Source organism: Hemicordylus capensis, chromosome 4 (genome assembly GCF_027244095.1).
Source record: "Hemicordylus capensis ecotype Gifberg chromosome 4, rHemCap1.1.pri, whole genome shotgun sequence".
In the NCBI taxonomy this organism is placed as follows: Eukaryota; Metazoa; Chordata; class Lepidosauria; order Squamata; family Cordylidae; genus Hemicordylus; species Hemicordylus capensis.
This window is the reverse complement of record NC_069660.1, coordinates 35,611,776-35,624,409: the sequence shown is the minus strand read 5'-3', so window position 1 is coordinate 35,624,409 and position 12,634 is coordinate 35,611,776. Positions and strand designations below refer to the sequence as shown.

Sequence of the window (12,634 nt, the reverse complement as noted above, 5' to 3'; positions counted from 1 at the left end):
CCTGAAAAGGAATCCTGCCCTTTCCATCAGAAAGAGAAACATCATGTTCAATGCATGCACAGTCTATGTACATTGTATGCATGTGCAGATCTGTACACATTTACAGTTCTTCACGTGTTACATTCAACACACATGCACTTCCTATCTGTACCATGAGCTTGAGGGACCTGTACCCAGGTTTCCTTTTAAAATGTACGTATGTGCAGTCACTCACACAAATACATGTAAATATGTACAGACACCTGAACACATGTACAGCCTAATGTCTGAATAGGGCTACAGACTGCAACTCAACATCCAGAGCCAGCATCAAGGGATGGCATTGTTGGGCAGATGCTGAGAACCCAGGGTTTCTTGATCCCTCTGCACCCATAGCCTTCATGCGGTAGAGGTGGGATGACACTCTCAGGGTCCACCTCATTAGGAGGCAGCTCATGGAGGACAGTTTGCTTCCTGAAATTTGTAGCAAACCCTGGGCACAGGTCATGTGGTATAGCGGTTAGAGAAGAAAATAAGAACATGTCCTGCTGGATCAGGCCCAAGGCCCATCCAGTCCAGCATCCTGTTTCACACAGTGGCCCACCAGATGCCTCTGACAAGCCTACAGGCAAGAGACGAGGGCATGCCCTCTCTCTTGCTGTTGCTCCTTTGCAACTGGTATTTAGAGGCATCTTGCCTCTGAGGCTGGAAATGGCCAATAGCCACCAGACTGGTAGCCATTGATAGACCTGTCCTTTATCTATTTGTCTAAGCCCCTTTTAAAGCCATCCAAACTAGAGGCCATCACCACATCCCATGGCAGAAAATTCCATAGATTAATTATGTGCTGTGGGGGAAAGTGTTTCCTTTTATCAGCCCTAAATTTAAGGATTTAGGGAAATCCTACATTTCCCTAGTCCTAGTTTTGGATGAGGACCATTGATGGCACTGGGGGTGGTGGTGGGGAATTGAGGGGCGCCATAGAAGGGGCAAAGTGGATTTCTGACTTAGCACTTATTCGATTTCTGAAACAGAAATAGTGGGGGGACAGCTACTTTTCTGAGGGGTGCTTGGCCCCTGCCATCTCCTCTGGAGCTGCCCTTGACTAGGACCAAGGAGACCCAAGTTAAAATGCTGATTCAGCCATGAAATTCACAGAGTGTCTCTCTGCCTAACCTACATCACAGGTTTGTTGTGAGGATAAAGATAACCATGTACACTGCTGAGTGTTACTTGGGGAAGGAGTGGGATATAACTGAGGGGCGGGAGTAAATACTTCAACATAAGGTGCATAAAGGCTCACCATCACCAGCAGAGGGCAGATTGGGACTGTTTGATTAGTCCCTCTTGAAGTGAATGATACCCTTTTAAAACTCCTTTAGCCCATTATGAACTTTTATATGTTGTCCTTGTCTTCTCTACAGCGATCAGGTTTATATGAGTACAGCCAGACCAACATAATTGTATCTTAGAAGGGATGACTTTCCTCTCTGCATTTGCCAAGCATGGAACCTGATGACATTTCTGAGACAGCAGAAAAGATCACAAAACCAATCAGATTTGGAAAGGTTAAAATGTACTTAGTTTATGAACAACACATAACTGAAAAATAGTTGCAAGAAACTGATTTTCAGTTGTTTAACATCTGAGCAAATTCAGAAATAAAATATGGAGTAAATAAATCCCCGTTTCTCTACAGTCTAAATTCTAATTCCCCCCTAAGATATTAATGTTAACCAGGCAAACTTACACCTTGAGTGACCAAGTCTCTTGCCTTGTTTAAGACATGTCCTGGGTTTATTTTCGTTTTGGGCCTCTCTGTGTGACCCACCATGGCTGACATCCTTCCTGACTAAGGTTGCAAGCACTCTACATGAGATGCACCTGTACTCCTGGAGGCTTCCCGAGTACCAATCACATGGGGGGCAGGATTGTCACCGATCTTTCCTTCCCCCGGAAGCACCCTGAGCCTCACAAATATATGTCCCTGAGGGCTGTGTGACCCCAAGGGACATATTTTTGTGAGGCACAGTGTGCTTCCAGAAGGAGGGAGAGCAGCAAAAATCACGCCCTTCTGCATTCAGCACAGTGGAGTTAAGTGAAGCCTCCAGCAATACAGCTGCATCTCATGTTGCATGCCTTCTGATTTAGTGAGGATGTCAGCCCTTGTCTCTTTATCCCAAGATGAAGATCCTAGCAAGCAATAGGCCTTCCCACCCCCACCCCATGCCACTCCCACCAAGTATGTATGTATTACTTAGAATAGCTTCTATACTGTGCAGAGATATGTAGGTCCAAGAGAGATTTGTGCACGCTGCTTGAGAGACACTTTAAAACATGTGCATGCTGCTTTTGGAGGTGGGGCTGCTCCATGCCTACCAAGCATTAGATGAGTGCCGTTGCAATGTTGCTCTCATTGGGAATGATACTGTGTTGCTCTCCTCGGACAAATGCTGAACCCAGGGGTGGTAGGAGGCCTGTTTTTGCAGGAGGCACAACTAGCTGGTGTGTTACCATATCCCCTTTACCTGGGGACAGTGTATCCAGATTCTGAATTCCTGAACAGGGCTCTGGACAGGATGTTAACTCTACAGTGAATTCTGCACAGCGAGTGACCATTTGCAAGATGGAGCCAAGGTGAGTGGCAGGCTAATGGGAGTTGCTGGTTACCATGGAGATGAAAGGATGCTGTGAAGAGGGGAGAATGATGGTCCCAGCAAGATGAGGGGAAAGGGGAGGCTAAAAACAGATAGTTGGAAGCAGGGATGGCCTACCTGAGGCTCTCCAGTTGTTAGGGGTGTGCACAAAACCGGAAACCCTGGTTCAGTTTGGGTATAGCTGGACTCGAACTGAATTGGATATGGTCTGGTTCTATGCACACTAGAGCTGGGCCCGGCCCGGTTTGGGCCCGGCTTGGGGTAGGGTGGTGAAGGGAGAACAATATTTTTTAAATGGTGGGCTTACTGTCATTGTGGTGCTTTGGGGGGGTGGGGTGCTGCACATAGCTAGGTGTCTCCTGAGGTCCCTCCTCCCACCACTGGCCTCCCCTCAGTCAGGTTATAGTGGTAGCAGAATTTGGACAACACAATGGTGTCTTTGAACCACAGGTTTCAGCACTGAAAATCGCTACTGACTGAGGGTTCAAATTCAGGTTTGGATGCGAAAGCAGAGCTGCAGTTGGGTGATGAAACCGTGGCTTCATGCATTCAGACAATCACTAACGCAAACCTCTGGCACTTTTACCTCTGGTTTGGCATTATGTCCAAATGCAGCCAGTCACTGCCTTTTTCCTTTTGCGGGGGGGGGGGGGGGGGGGCTTCTAGCCCTTTGGATAAAATTATGCCATACAACTTTTTTCAGATCCCTTCCACATATAAGGACAGTTCACATAATCCCCATTAGGGTAGGATAAACCTGCCCTTATTCAGGAGCTGGGTGTGCTTTTGATTTTTGACCATGTGTGAGATAAATACAAGGTTGGAGGTGGGGAGCTTGATTGTCAGTCAAGCCCCAGCTGGGTAGAATGATTTTTCCATCTACCTTGTTCAGAAACTGGGGATGGCATTTGAATAGGGCACATCTGTCCTACCCAGCAGGGACTTGTTACGAGGGTTTGTAACTTCCTGTTTCAGTGTGAACTGCTCTATCATGTTGCACATAGGTGGAAGGCAGTCCTTTCATGCGGTGAAGGGGCAGAACTATAATTGAGAATAGTTCTCCAGGGGCAGAACTATAACTGAGCAGAGCTTCAAAGAACCCAGCCACCCAGCTCCTGAGAGCTGCCTTATCAATGCCCCTCCCACATAGCTAGAGCCCCAGAAGGACCACCTGATCCCAAACAAAAGAGAGCACACAAAATGTCAATTCAGCTAGCAAATACTGGCTGGGAATGAGCCCTGGATGGCTTGCTTGGCCCTTCTGGGGCACTAGCCACAGGGGAGAGGCATAGTCAGATTATGAACTCAGCCCCTAGAGCAGGGCTGCTCAACTTCAGCCCTCCTGCAGATGGTATGTATGTATGTATGTATGTATGTATGTATGTATGTATTTTTATTAGAAGCATTTAATATATCTCCCACTCCAAAGACTCCAGGCAGTGTACAATAACATGTAAATAAAGTAACATTAAAAATTACAATCAATTTTCTTTTTTTAAAAAAAAAACCCCACAAAGGTTAACAAACTAAAATAGATAGTGAAAAGGAAATAGAGTAAACTACAGGGCAAATGCCCAGTGAAAAAGAAAGGTCTTCAGTAAAGATTTAAAGACCAGTAAGGAGGGGGCTAGATGAATCTGAAGGGGAAGAGAATTCCAAAGAAGTGGGGCAGCAAGCAAAAAAGCCCTTTAGTGGGTCCTAGAACTCCGAACCTCTCGAAAATCAGGGACCGACAAAAGGGTTATCTGAAATGATCTAACAGGATGAGATGTAACTGGATAGGAGAGATGGTTCTGTAGGTAAACAAGCGCCAAGCCCTGCAAGGCTTTGATGGTAAGAACCAGGACTTTGAATTGAATCTTGAAGTTAATGGGTAACCAGTGCAGTGACTGCAGGGGAGGTGTTACCATGTCATATCTTTTGGCACCCATAAGTAGGTGAGCCGCTGCATTCTGGACCCGCTAAAGCTTCCCGATTGTCTTCAAAGGTAACCCTAGGTGAAGCGCGTTACAGTAATCTAAGAGGGAGATGACAAGGACATAAGTCACTGTCGTTAGTGCTTGCCTATCAAGATAAGGGCGTAACTGGCGAACCAGATGAAGCTGGGCAAATACAGTTCTAGCCACAGCCTCCACTTGCTGTTTTGGAGGCATGAGTCCAAAAGAACCCCCAAGTCACGGACAAGCTCCTTTGCGGGCAGCACCACCCCATCCAAGAAAAGATTGAAATCCAGCTGTTGGCTGGTACGAGGGCTGAATAAGAGCAGCTCAGTCTTAGTGGGGTTTAGTCTGAGCTTATTTTGAGTTATCCAGATCTTAACAGCTACCAGACATCGAGTAAGCACAGAGACAGCATCCCCAGCATTGTCTGGTATGGCAATGTACAGCTGAGCATCATCAGCGTACTGATGGACTCTCACCCCAAACCGGTGAAGGACCTGATCCAGCGGCTTCATATAGATGTTCAAAAGGACAGGGGCAAGAACTGAACCCTGGGGAACACCATAAAGGAGTGGCCATGGGTCAGAACACCTGTCCTCAATACATACCGACTGGACGCGCCATATAAAGGCAGGCAGGCCCATGATGAGGGGCCAGAGAGGCGAGGGCTGCCTGGGTGAAAGGAGCCCTGGGAGCCTAGAGGCCCGGCAATCTGAGGTGGTTCCGAGCCACCCTGTGAGGCTAACAGGTGGCCAAAATGGCTTAACCACCAGGCTGAAACTCTGAGGCTGGGCCTACCTGACCCCATCGAGACCAGTGTGGTGCCCTGATAGGGGTCCTTAGAGTTATCCAGGACCATTGTCAGCATCAACTGGTTTCAAGGTTGTTGCATGACATGTAATTTGGGAAGATGCTGCAACACCAGTTTGGCAAAGCTACAGTGCAGTTGTGAAAGTTTTGGGAAGTTGATGAAAGACCATTTTGACAAAGCTACAGTGCAGTTGTGAAAGCTTCAGTGCAATTGCCACAGGGGATGAGGAAGCAGAGACAAGATATAAGCTCAGCCTTCCCCACCTATTTGCTGAAGAACCAGACTTGTTCAGTTCCAGACATCATTTCTGGATCCTGAAGGTGCCATGAAGTCATTGGCTGTTTTTCTCTTTGTGGGACTTCTTGTCATTTGGATGGAATTACCCTCCACCACTGGAAGTAAGATGCTGCTAGTTGAAGGGGGGAAGTCAGTCATCAGTTTTGCTAGCTCTGGGCACAATGAGGAGAGCTAGTCTTGTGGTAGAGAGCATGAATTGTCCCCTTTGCTAATCAGATTTGCATCTGAATGGGAGACTCCATGTGAGAGCATTGTAAGATATTCCAGTTAGGGCATGGGGCCACTCTGGGAAGAGCACCTGCATATTTGCATGCAGAAGGTTCCAAGTTCCCTCCCTGGCATCTCCAATATAGGGCTGAGAGAGACTCCTGCCTGCAACCTTGGAGAAGCTGCTGCTATTCTGTGAAGACAATACTGAGCTAGATGGACCTATGATATGACTCAGTATATGGCAGACTCCTTTGTTCCTAAGGGACACATGCCGCAAATGTTTGGCTGAGTGCTCCAAGACTCCTGTCTGCCTATCTGCCTATCTGCCCCCCTTTTTGGATGAAGCACAGGAACAACGCAACACAGGAAGCTGCCATATATGGAGTCTCTCACTGGACGCAGCACTGGATGGGAAGCAGATGGACTCTTCCTCTCCTCTGCTGGGCTTCAAGGATGTACTGGTGATTAATGGCTTCACAGACTGGAAGAGAGTGTTGGTTTCCTTTAGAATCCAGGAAAAAGGCTTATCACTCAGTCGTGTGTGTTCAAGGTTTGTTTTTGGTTTTGTTAAATAGCAGGTGAGACCTCCTAATCTGTATTGGAATCATGGGATGAGGAGAGGGAAAAATAGATCCTTGGTCTTTGCTGAGGCCACTGTCTGGATTGGCTCCTGCAGGCAAAGGATCCCTTTTCCCTTTTCACAAATGTTCCCTGCTGTTTGCCCCAGGAGGGAAGCTGCCATAGATATGAGACCTGTAACGCTCATCTTTTCAAAATGGTCTTTTGGGGAGGATAATGTTGCTGCTTTTATTCTCCTCATTGCTGCTTGAGATTTATTTTAGTGGCTTGTTGTTGTTTTTTAATGTTGAAATTTGTTTTATATGTTCAGCTGTGTTGTAAATCACCTCAAAGGTGGGATGAGGTGGGATATAACAATTGTGCAGTCTGAAGTCACAAATTCAGAAGTGCAGTCGCTTTCCATGACAGCCCCATAGCCGCACACATCCCACTGGCCACACAGCCCACCTACCTAATGCGATGCAGTAATTTTTTTGGGGGGGGGGCGGTCTGTTACAAGAAGTCAAGGATAGTTTCCTAATCCTATGGAGCTTTCACCTCATGTTGTTATTCACCCAGAATAGTATTCTGGCTGGTCAACCACAAAGAATGGGAGATACGTCTTGTAACAGAAATCAGGAAGAATGGTAATAAGATCAACTGTGGTCCAATATTAAGTTCAGTGGCAAACTGTTGCGATAGCAAGAATAGCATATTATCTCCATTTTGAAAGCAAAGGGATTTGCGTTCAGTCTGAGACCCTGGAGGGAAAAGGAACCGGGGCTGGATACCTGTCCGCCCCTGCAGCACAGCACCACAGGATATACATATGTATAAAATAACAGATAATTTTACTGTGTTGAGCTAGAATTATTCTATTACTGCTTATTTGTTGATCTATATCATGACTTTTTCATATTGCAGAGAAACCTGGGTACTGCCCAAGAGATCGTTGCAGATGCGAGGGCCCTAAACCGAATGAGTGCCGCAATGATTATTCTTGCCGTGGAGCAAAGAAATGTTGTTACTCTTGTTGTGCGATGCGCTGTGTGGACCCAGTAAAAGGTAACTGAGGGACTCCAAAATACTTTTGGGATGTGTGGATTCAGTGCCTAACATACTATAAAAGGACATGCTAGACCAGCAGTGTTTTCTGTAACAGGGATTTCCAGGTGTTGTTGACTACAACTCCCAGAATCCTTAGAGAAAATCCATTGCAGCTGGGGATGATGGGATTTGTAGTCAACAACATCTGGAAATCCCCGTTAAACTGCAGCCCAGTAACACTGCATGCATGTGGGAGTTATGCAAATGAAAAGGTGCACAAATGACATGACACAAGAGTAATGGGAATACTCTTGCATAATGCTGTCTGTGCCACTTGTGTGCATGCAGTGTTACTGGGCTGATGATGCATTCTTGTGCAGCATGTCAGTCCTTGCTCCCCTTTCACAAAGTCTCATGCTGCCATGTCCCTAGTAACTGCAGTTCCAAAGGCCCCATTCCAGAACAGGCTTTTAAAAATGTAACCACACACCATACATGCAGTTCCCAAAGGAATGTGCGGTTTAAAAAACATTTGTGCACTTCAAAAATTCAGGTCATATGAAAGACACATTCTCTTAGATGATGTAAAAAGTGACTGATAAGAATAAAAAAAGGTCAAGTGTGTAGTGTGGGCTCCTCCAGAACCCAGACCCTGATCAAGCATCCCATTTTTCCTTCCCCTGCCAATGATGCTTCATGCAGACTCCACTGCTACTCCCCAGAGTTTTGACCAATGAACATAACACTCTTCTGCAACAGTTCTGTCACATTCCCAGTTCTGAAGACTTTCCCCCTCTCTGTGTAGGCCTCTCAGTGACATGGAATGTAATTCTAGGCAACAAAAGTATGTGTGCACAGAAAAGGAAAATGTACAGGTGTGTGTTGTAGCACAGTGAAAATGTACAGGTGTGTGTTGTAGCACAGTGTTTCTCAACCACTGGTCCGTGGACAGGTGCCGGTCCGCGAAGCATTGGGCACTACTCCGTGAGGCTTCACTAATAAAAATCACCCTCCCAAAACAATTTTGGGCTGGCGGGGGCCACCAGAAGCCATCCAGAGCTCATTTCCAGGCAGCCCTCGCTGCTGGATAACGTTCATTTCACTTCCTCGAAATGAACATTATCCAGCAGCGAGGGCTGCCTTGAAATGAACAACGGAGAACTGCCCAAAATTGTGGTTTTTTTGGCTGCCTGGGGGTGGGGTGGGGGTGAGGGGGGCCACTCCCTTACTAACTGCTGGTCCAGGAAATTGTCCATGAATAATGTACCAGTCCATGACTCCAAAAATGTTGAGAAGCACTGTTGCAGCAGACCGTGCTACACACATTCACCACACTTAAACAGCATTCTGTGCTTCTGAATTTTCTTTTTATAAAGCCTGGATCCTAAAAGCCTCTCTGTGCTCATTTCTGTGGAGGCGGCAGTGCAGGCAGCACCTCGCCCTCATGAAGGGGAGGGAGAACCCTCTGAATGCTGACACCCCTTTAGACAGCCTTGCAGAGAACAAGGGTGCAGAACAAGAGATTAGCCCAAACCAGATTTTACAGACAACTTCCACCGAGAATAAATCCGCACAGCTTTTATGGTGGCAGGGGTGGTTAGTTAATATTCTCAAGCTCAAGCATCACTCATGGCTGCTGAATTTTACCCTTGCTGTTTTCTCTGCTTCTGTTTCAATTGACCTTTGTTGAGATTTTAAAAAAATTCTTCAACTACCCAATGTTTATTATTTAAATCCTAATTTTTATGGTGTTATTTGGTTTTGAGTTGTTTGAGCCACCTTGGGGTTCCTTTTGGGGGCGGAAAGGTGGTTAAAGGTAAAGTTGTGTCATTGAGTCGGTGTTGACTCCTGGCGACCACAAAGCCAAGTGGTTTTCTTTTGTAGCATACAGTAGGGTTTTACCATTGCTGTCTCCTACACAGTAGAAGATGATGCCATTCAGCATGGCCCTTAATAAAGCAAGAGGTAATTCACTCAACCAAAAACTGTGTTCTCCCCTGGTTTGGTAGCTGTGTGCATTCCCAGTTTTTTATTGTGCAGAAGGGTAGGAGGAAAATGGGTAGAAGTGATTGTGTGGAAGCAAGGTTGGGAGGGAAACCTGGGTAGTTTTTCTTCCTACCTTTCTTCCACACAATTATTTCTACCCAGGTTTTCCTCCTACCTTCCTTTTGCACAACCGAAAATTGGGAGCACACACAGCTCCCAAACCCAGGTAGAACACAGTTTTTTATTGTGAATGACCTCTAAGTATGCAGAGAGTGTTGGGTTAAGATCTGGTCTTGTGGCAGCAAGCATGAACTATCCCCTTTGCTAAGCAGGGTTTGACATGGTTTGCATTTGAATGTGTGACTACATGTGAAGACTGTCTGATGTAAGAAATTCCCCTTAGTGAATGGGGCTGATGCTCAGTGGTAGAGCTATGGCCACTCAGTGCTCTGCATGCAGAAGGTCCCAGGTTTAATCCCTGGGATCTCCAGGTAGGTCAGGGAAAGACTCCTGCATAAAAACTTGAAGTGTAGCTTCCAGGTGGCATAGACAATACTGAGCTAGAATGATCAATAATCCAGCTCAGTATAAGGCTGCTTTCTACGTTCCTATAGGAACGACCATCAACAGTAAAGGATCCAACAGTCACGAAACACGGACAGACTAGCACTTGGTAGGGTTGCAATGAAGGCCTTGGAAAGGATATTTAGATGTTGTGACGTGTCTATACCTACAGAGATTAGAATTGCTGAGAGCAGGTTCGCTGAGAGCAGGTTTGGGTCCTGGTGAAAAATTGTTTTTTGCACCCCTACCACAAGGCCACCCCGCTGCTGCCGCCGTCGTCGTGAAATTGCATCCGCCGCAAGCCCCCCACCCCATCTATGTTCTATTCAAACTATGCAGGTACGCTGGAGCGCCTTGCAGTTCTCAAGGGCCTCTGGGCCAGATGATCTGAACCAGCAACCGCTCCCACTCTGCCCGCCACCACAGGGGGGTGCTCAGCACACCCTGTCGCTCCCGCACATGGCAGCTAGAATTATTTTAAAGACGGGTGGTGCAGCAGTAGGGCAGGCCCAGTGTGGCGGCAGAAGACACTACAAAAATATACAATATAGTCAGGAGGACCCGGGCCCCCTTCTGGATCATCAGGCTCTGGTAATTTGTACTGGCTTTCCCCCATCCCTCTCGTGGACCATTACCACTGGTGCTGCCGATGCTGCATGCACTCTATGAGGGCAAGGCAATATTTGTCAAGCTCTCCTTCTCTCTGAAGCCCACTGTGGCTCCCGGAAATATGCCCTTCAAGGCTGTGCAACCCTCAGGGACAGACTTCTGTGATGCACAGTGGGCTTCAGAGAGAAAGGGAGATAATTTAAAATCACCCCTTTCTCAACTCTTATGACAGTACTCGGTGGAACTCAGGATCCATCAAGGGGAAAAGGATCCAATCCAGACGGGGGCCTCGGTAGAGACAGATAATCTATTCAGGGAGATAATTCATGCTTGCTCCCACAAAACCAGCTCTCCTCCCGTGCACATAAGCAGTAATGGAATAATTCTAGCTCAACACAGTAAAATTATCTGTTATTTTAAATTGTTTACATATTTATATCCTGGTTGTAGTGCTGCAGGAATGGGCAGAGATGCAATCCCAAGCATTCCCCCCCCCTTCAGGGTCTCAGCAGGGATGCAAATCCCTTTGCTTTCTAAATCAATATAAAATGCTGCTCTTGCTATTCCAACCATATGTTACTAATTGAGTATCAGACTACAATTGATTTTATTAATTTTATTCTTGTCCACTGTAAGATATTCCCCTTATGTGATGCAATTAACAATACCCTATCTAGCCTCCCATGGGCATATGGACAGTAGCAGGTATCCGGATTAATGAAGCACTGGTGCTGCAAATGCTGCATGCACTCTATCAGGGAGGGGCAAAATTTTCTCGATCTCTCCTTCTCTCTGAAGCCCACTGTGGCTCCTGGAAATATTTCCTTGAAGGCTATGCGACCCTCAGGGACAGACTTCTGAGATGCACAGGGGGCTTCAGGGGGCTGTCACTCTTGTGACAGTGCTCTGCAATAGAAGGATCTCAGGACTGCTGCATCTGTGAAGTGTTAGTCCAGATGTCAGCCAATAGTTCTGGGCTGCTGTAAATTTATATTGTTTTCTGTCTTTTGAAAGAATAATTATAAACGCTAGAAATTAACTTCTCCCAATATTTTCTTCCCAGCACCACCCGGACCATAATTCCTTCTTGATGATGACGAGATGACAGCAGACCAGATACAGAACAGGCCTTTTGACTTGTCTTATATAAGAAGTAGGAAAGAAGTGTAACATATCAGACAGCATGGGGTTCTTTCTGTATCTTTTGGGCAGAACAGGATCTTTCTGTATTCCGATTTTTGACTCATTAAACATGGTTTCATGACAACACATCAAGATGTACCAAATTCTTTGACTATCTGTGATGATTGCTTCTTCTTCTCCTTTTTTTCTTGAATTACATCTGCAGGTGCTCTGCCTGTAGGTTTACAATCTCAGAGATACCAAATGAGGGATGTAAAGATAAAGGAGGAGCTAAAGAGGGACAAGGGAATGGAAAGATAAGGAGAGGGAAATAAAAGACCAGTAACTGAAGACCCATCTGAAAAGAAATAATCTGCAGTATTTACGCAACTAACATAACCCAAATGGGATCATTAAAACATTTAAAAGAGCTTTTAAAACCCTGGAAAACCAGGCCATACCTTGACAATTTAAAACAGTTTAAAAATCCTGGAAGGCCAGACCAAAGAGATAGCTCTTAAGGGCTGTCCTGAAGGTCAATAATGAACTCAGATAACGGATTTCTACCTCCACTGGTGGTATGTTGATGTGTATGTTGGTGGTACATCTGTACCACCAACAGATGTATTGGTGGTAACTGAAGACAGACCTCCTCAGATCACCTTACCGTGCAGTGGGGATTGTACAGAAGAAGGTTCTCTCTAAGATAACTCGGACCTAAACCATTCAGGGCTTTAAAGGTAATAACCAGCACTTTGTATTTTGCCCGGAAACATATTGGCAGCCAATATGTTTCAAAACAGGCATAATATGGTTTCTCTGGGTTGCCCCAGAGACCAATCTGGCTGCTGCAT

At 46.1% G+C, this 12,634-nt stretch overlaps 1 protein-coding gene and 1 long non-coding RNA gene across 3 annotated transcripts in view; one reads left to right on the top strand and one right to left on the bottom strand.

Moving 5' to 3' along the window:
- Window positions 1-12,634, bottom strand: part of LOC128352844 (uncharacterized) — a 93,465-nt gene that overhangs the window by 31,530 nt on the left and 49,301 nt on the right. The gene's annotated exons all lie outside the window — the stretch shown is intronic.
- Window positions 5,559-12,634, top strand: part of LOC128352841 (WAP four-disulfide core domain protein 8-like) — a 31,567-nt gene continuing 24,491 nt past the window's right edge. Inside the window, exons 1-2 of one of the 2 annotated variants that reach the window (XM_053313330.1) lie at window positions 5,559-5,785; window positions 7,377-7,517. In XM_053313330.1, the coding sequence (XP_053169305.1) occupies window positions 5,713-5,785; window positions 7,377-7,517 (214 nt within the window). In that variant the 5' untranslated portion in view covers window positions 5,559-5,712. The remainder of the gene's footprint in view (window positions 5,786-7,376; window positions 7,518-12,634) is intronic. The other variant, XM_053313329.1, reaches the window with a different exon arrangement.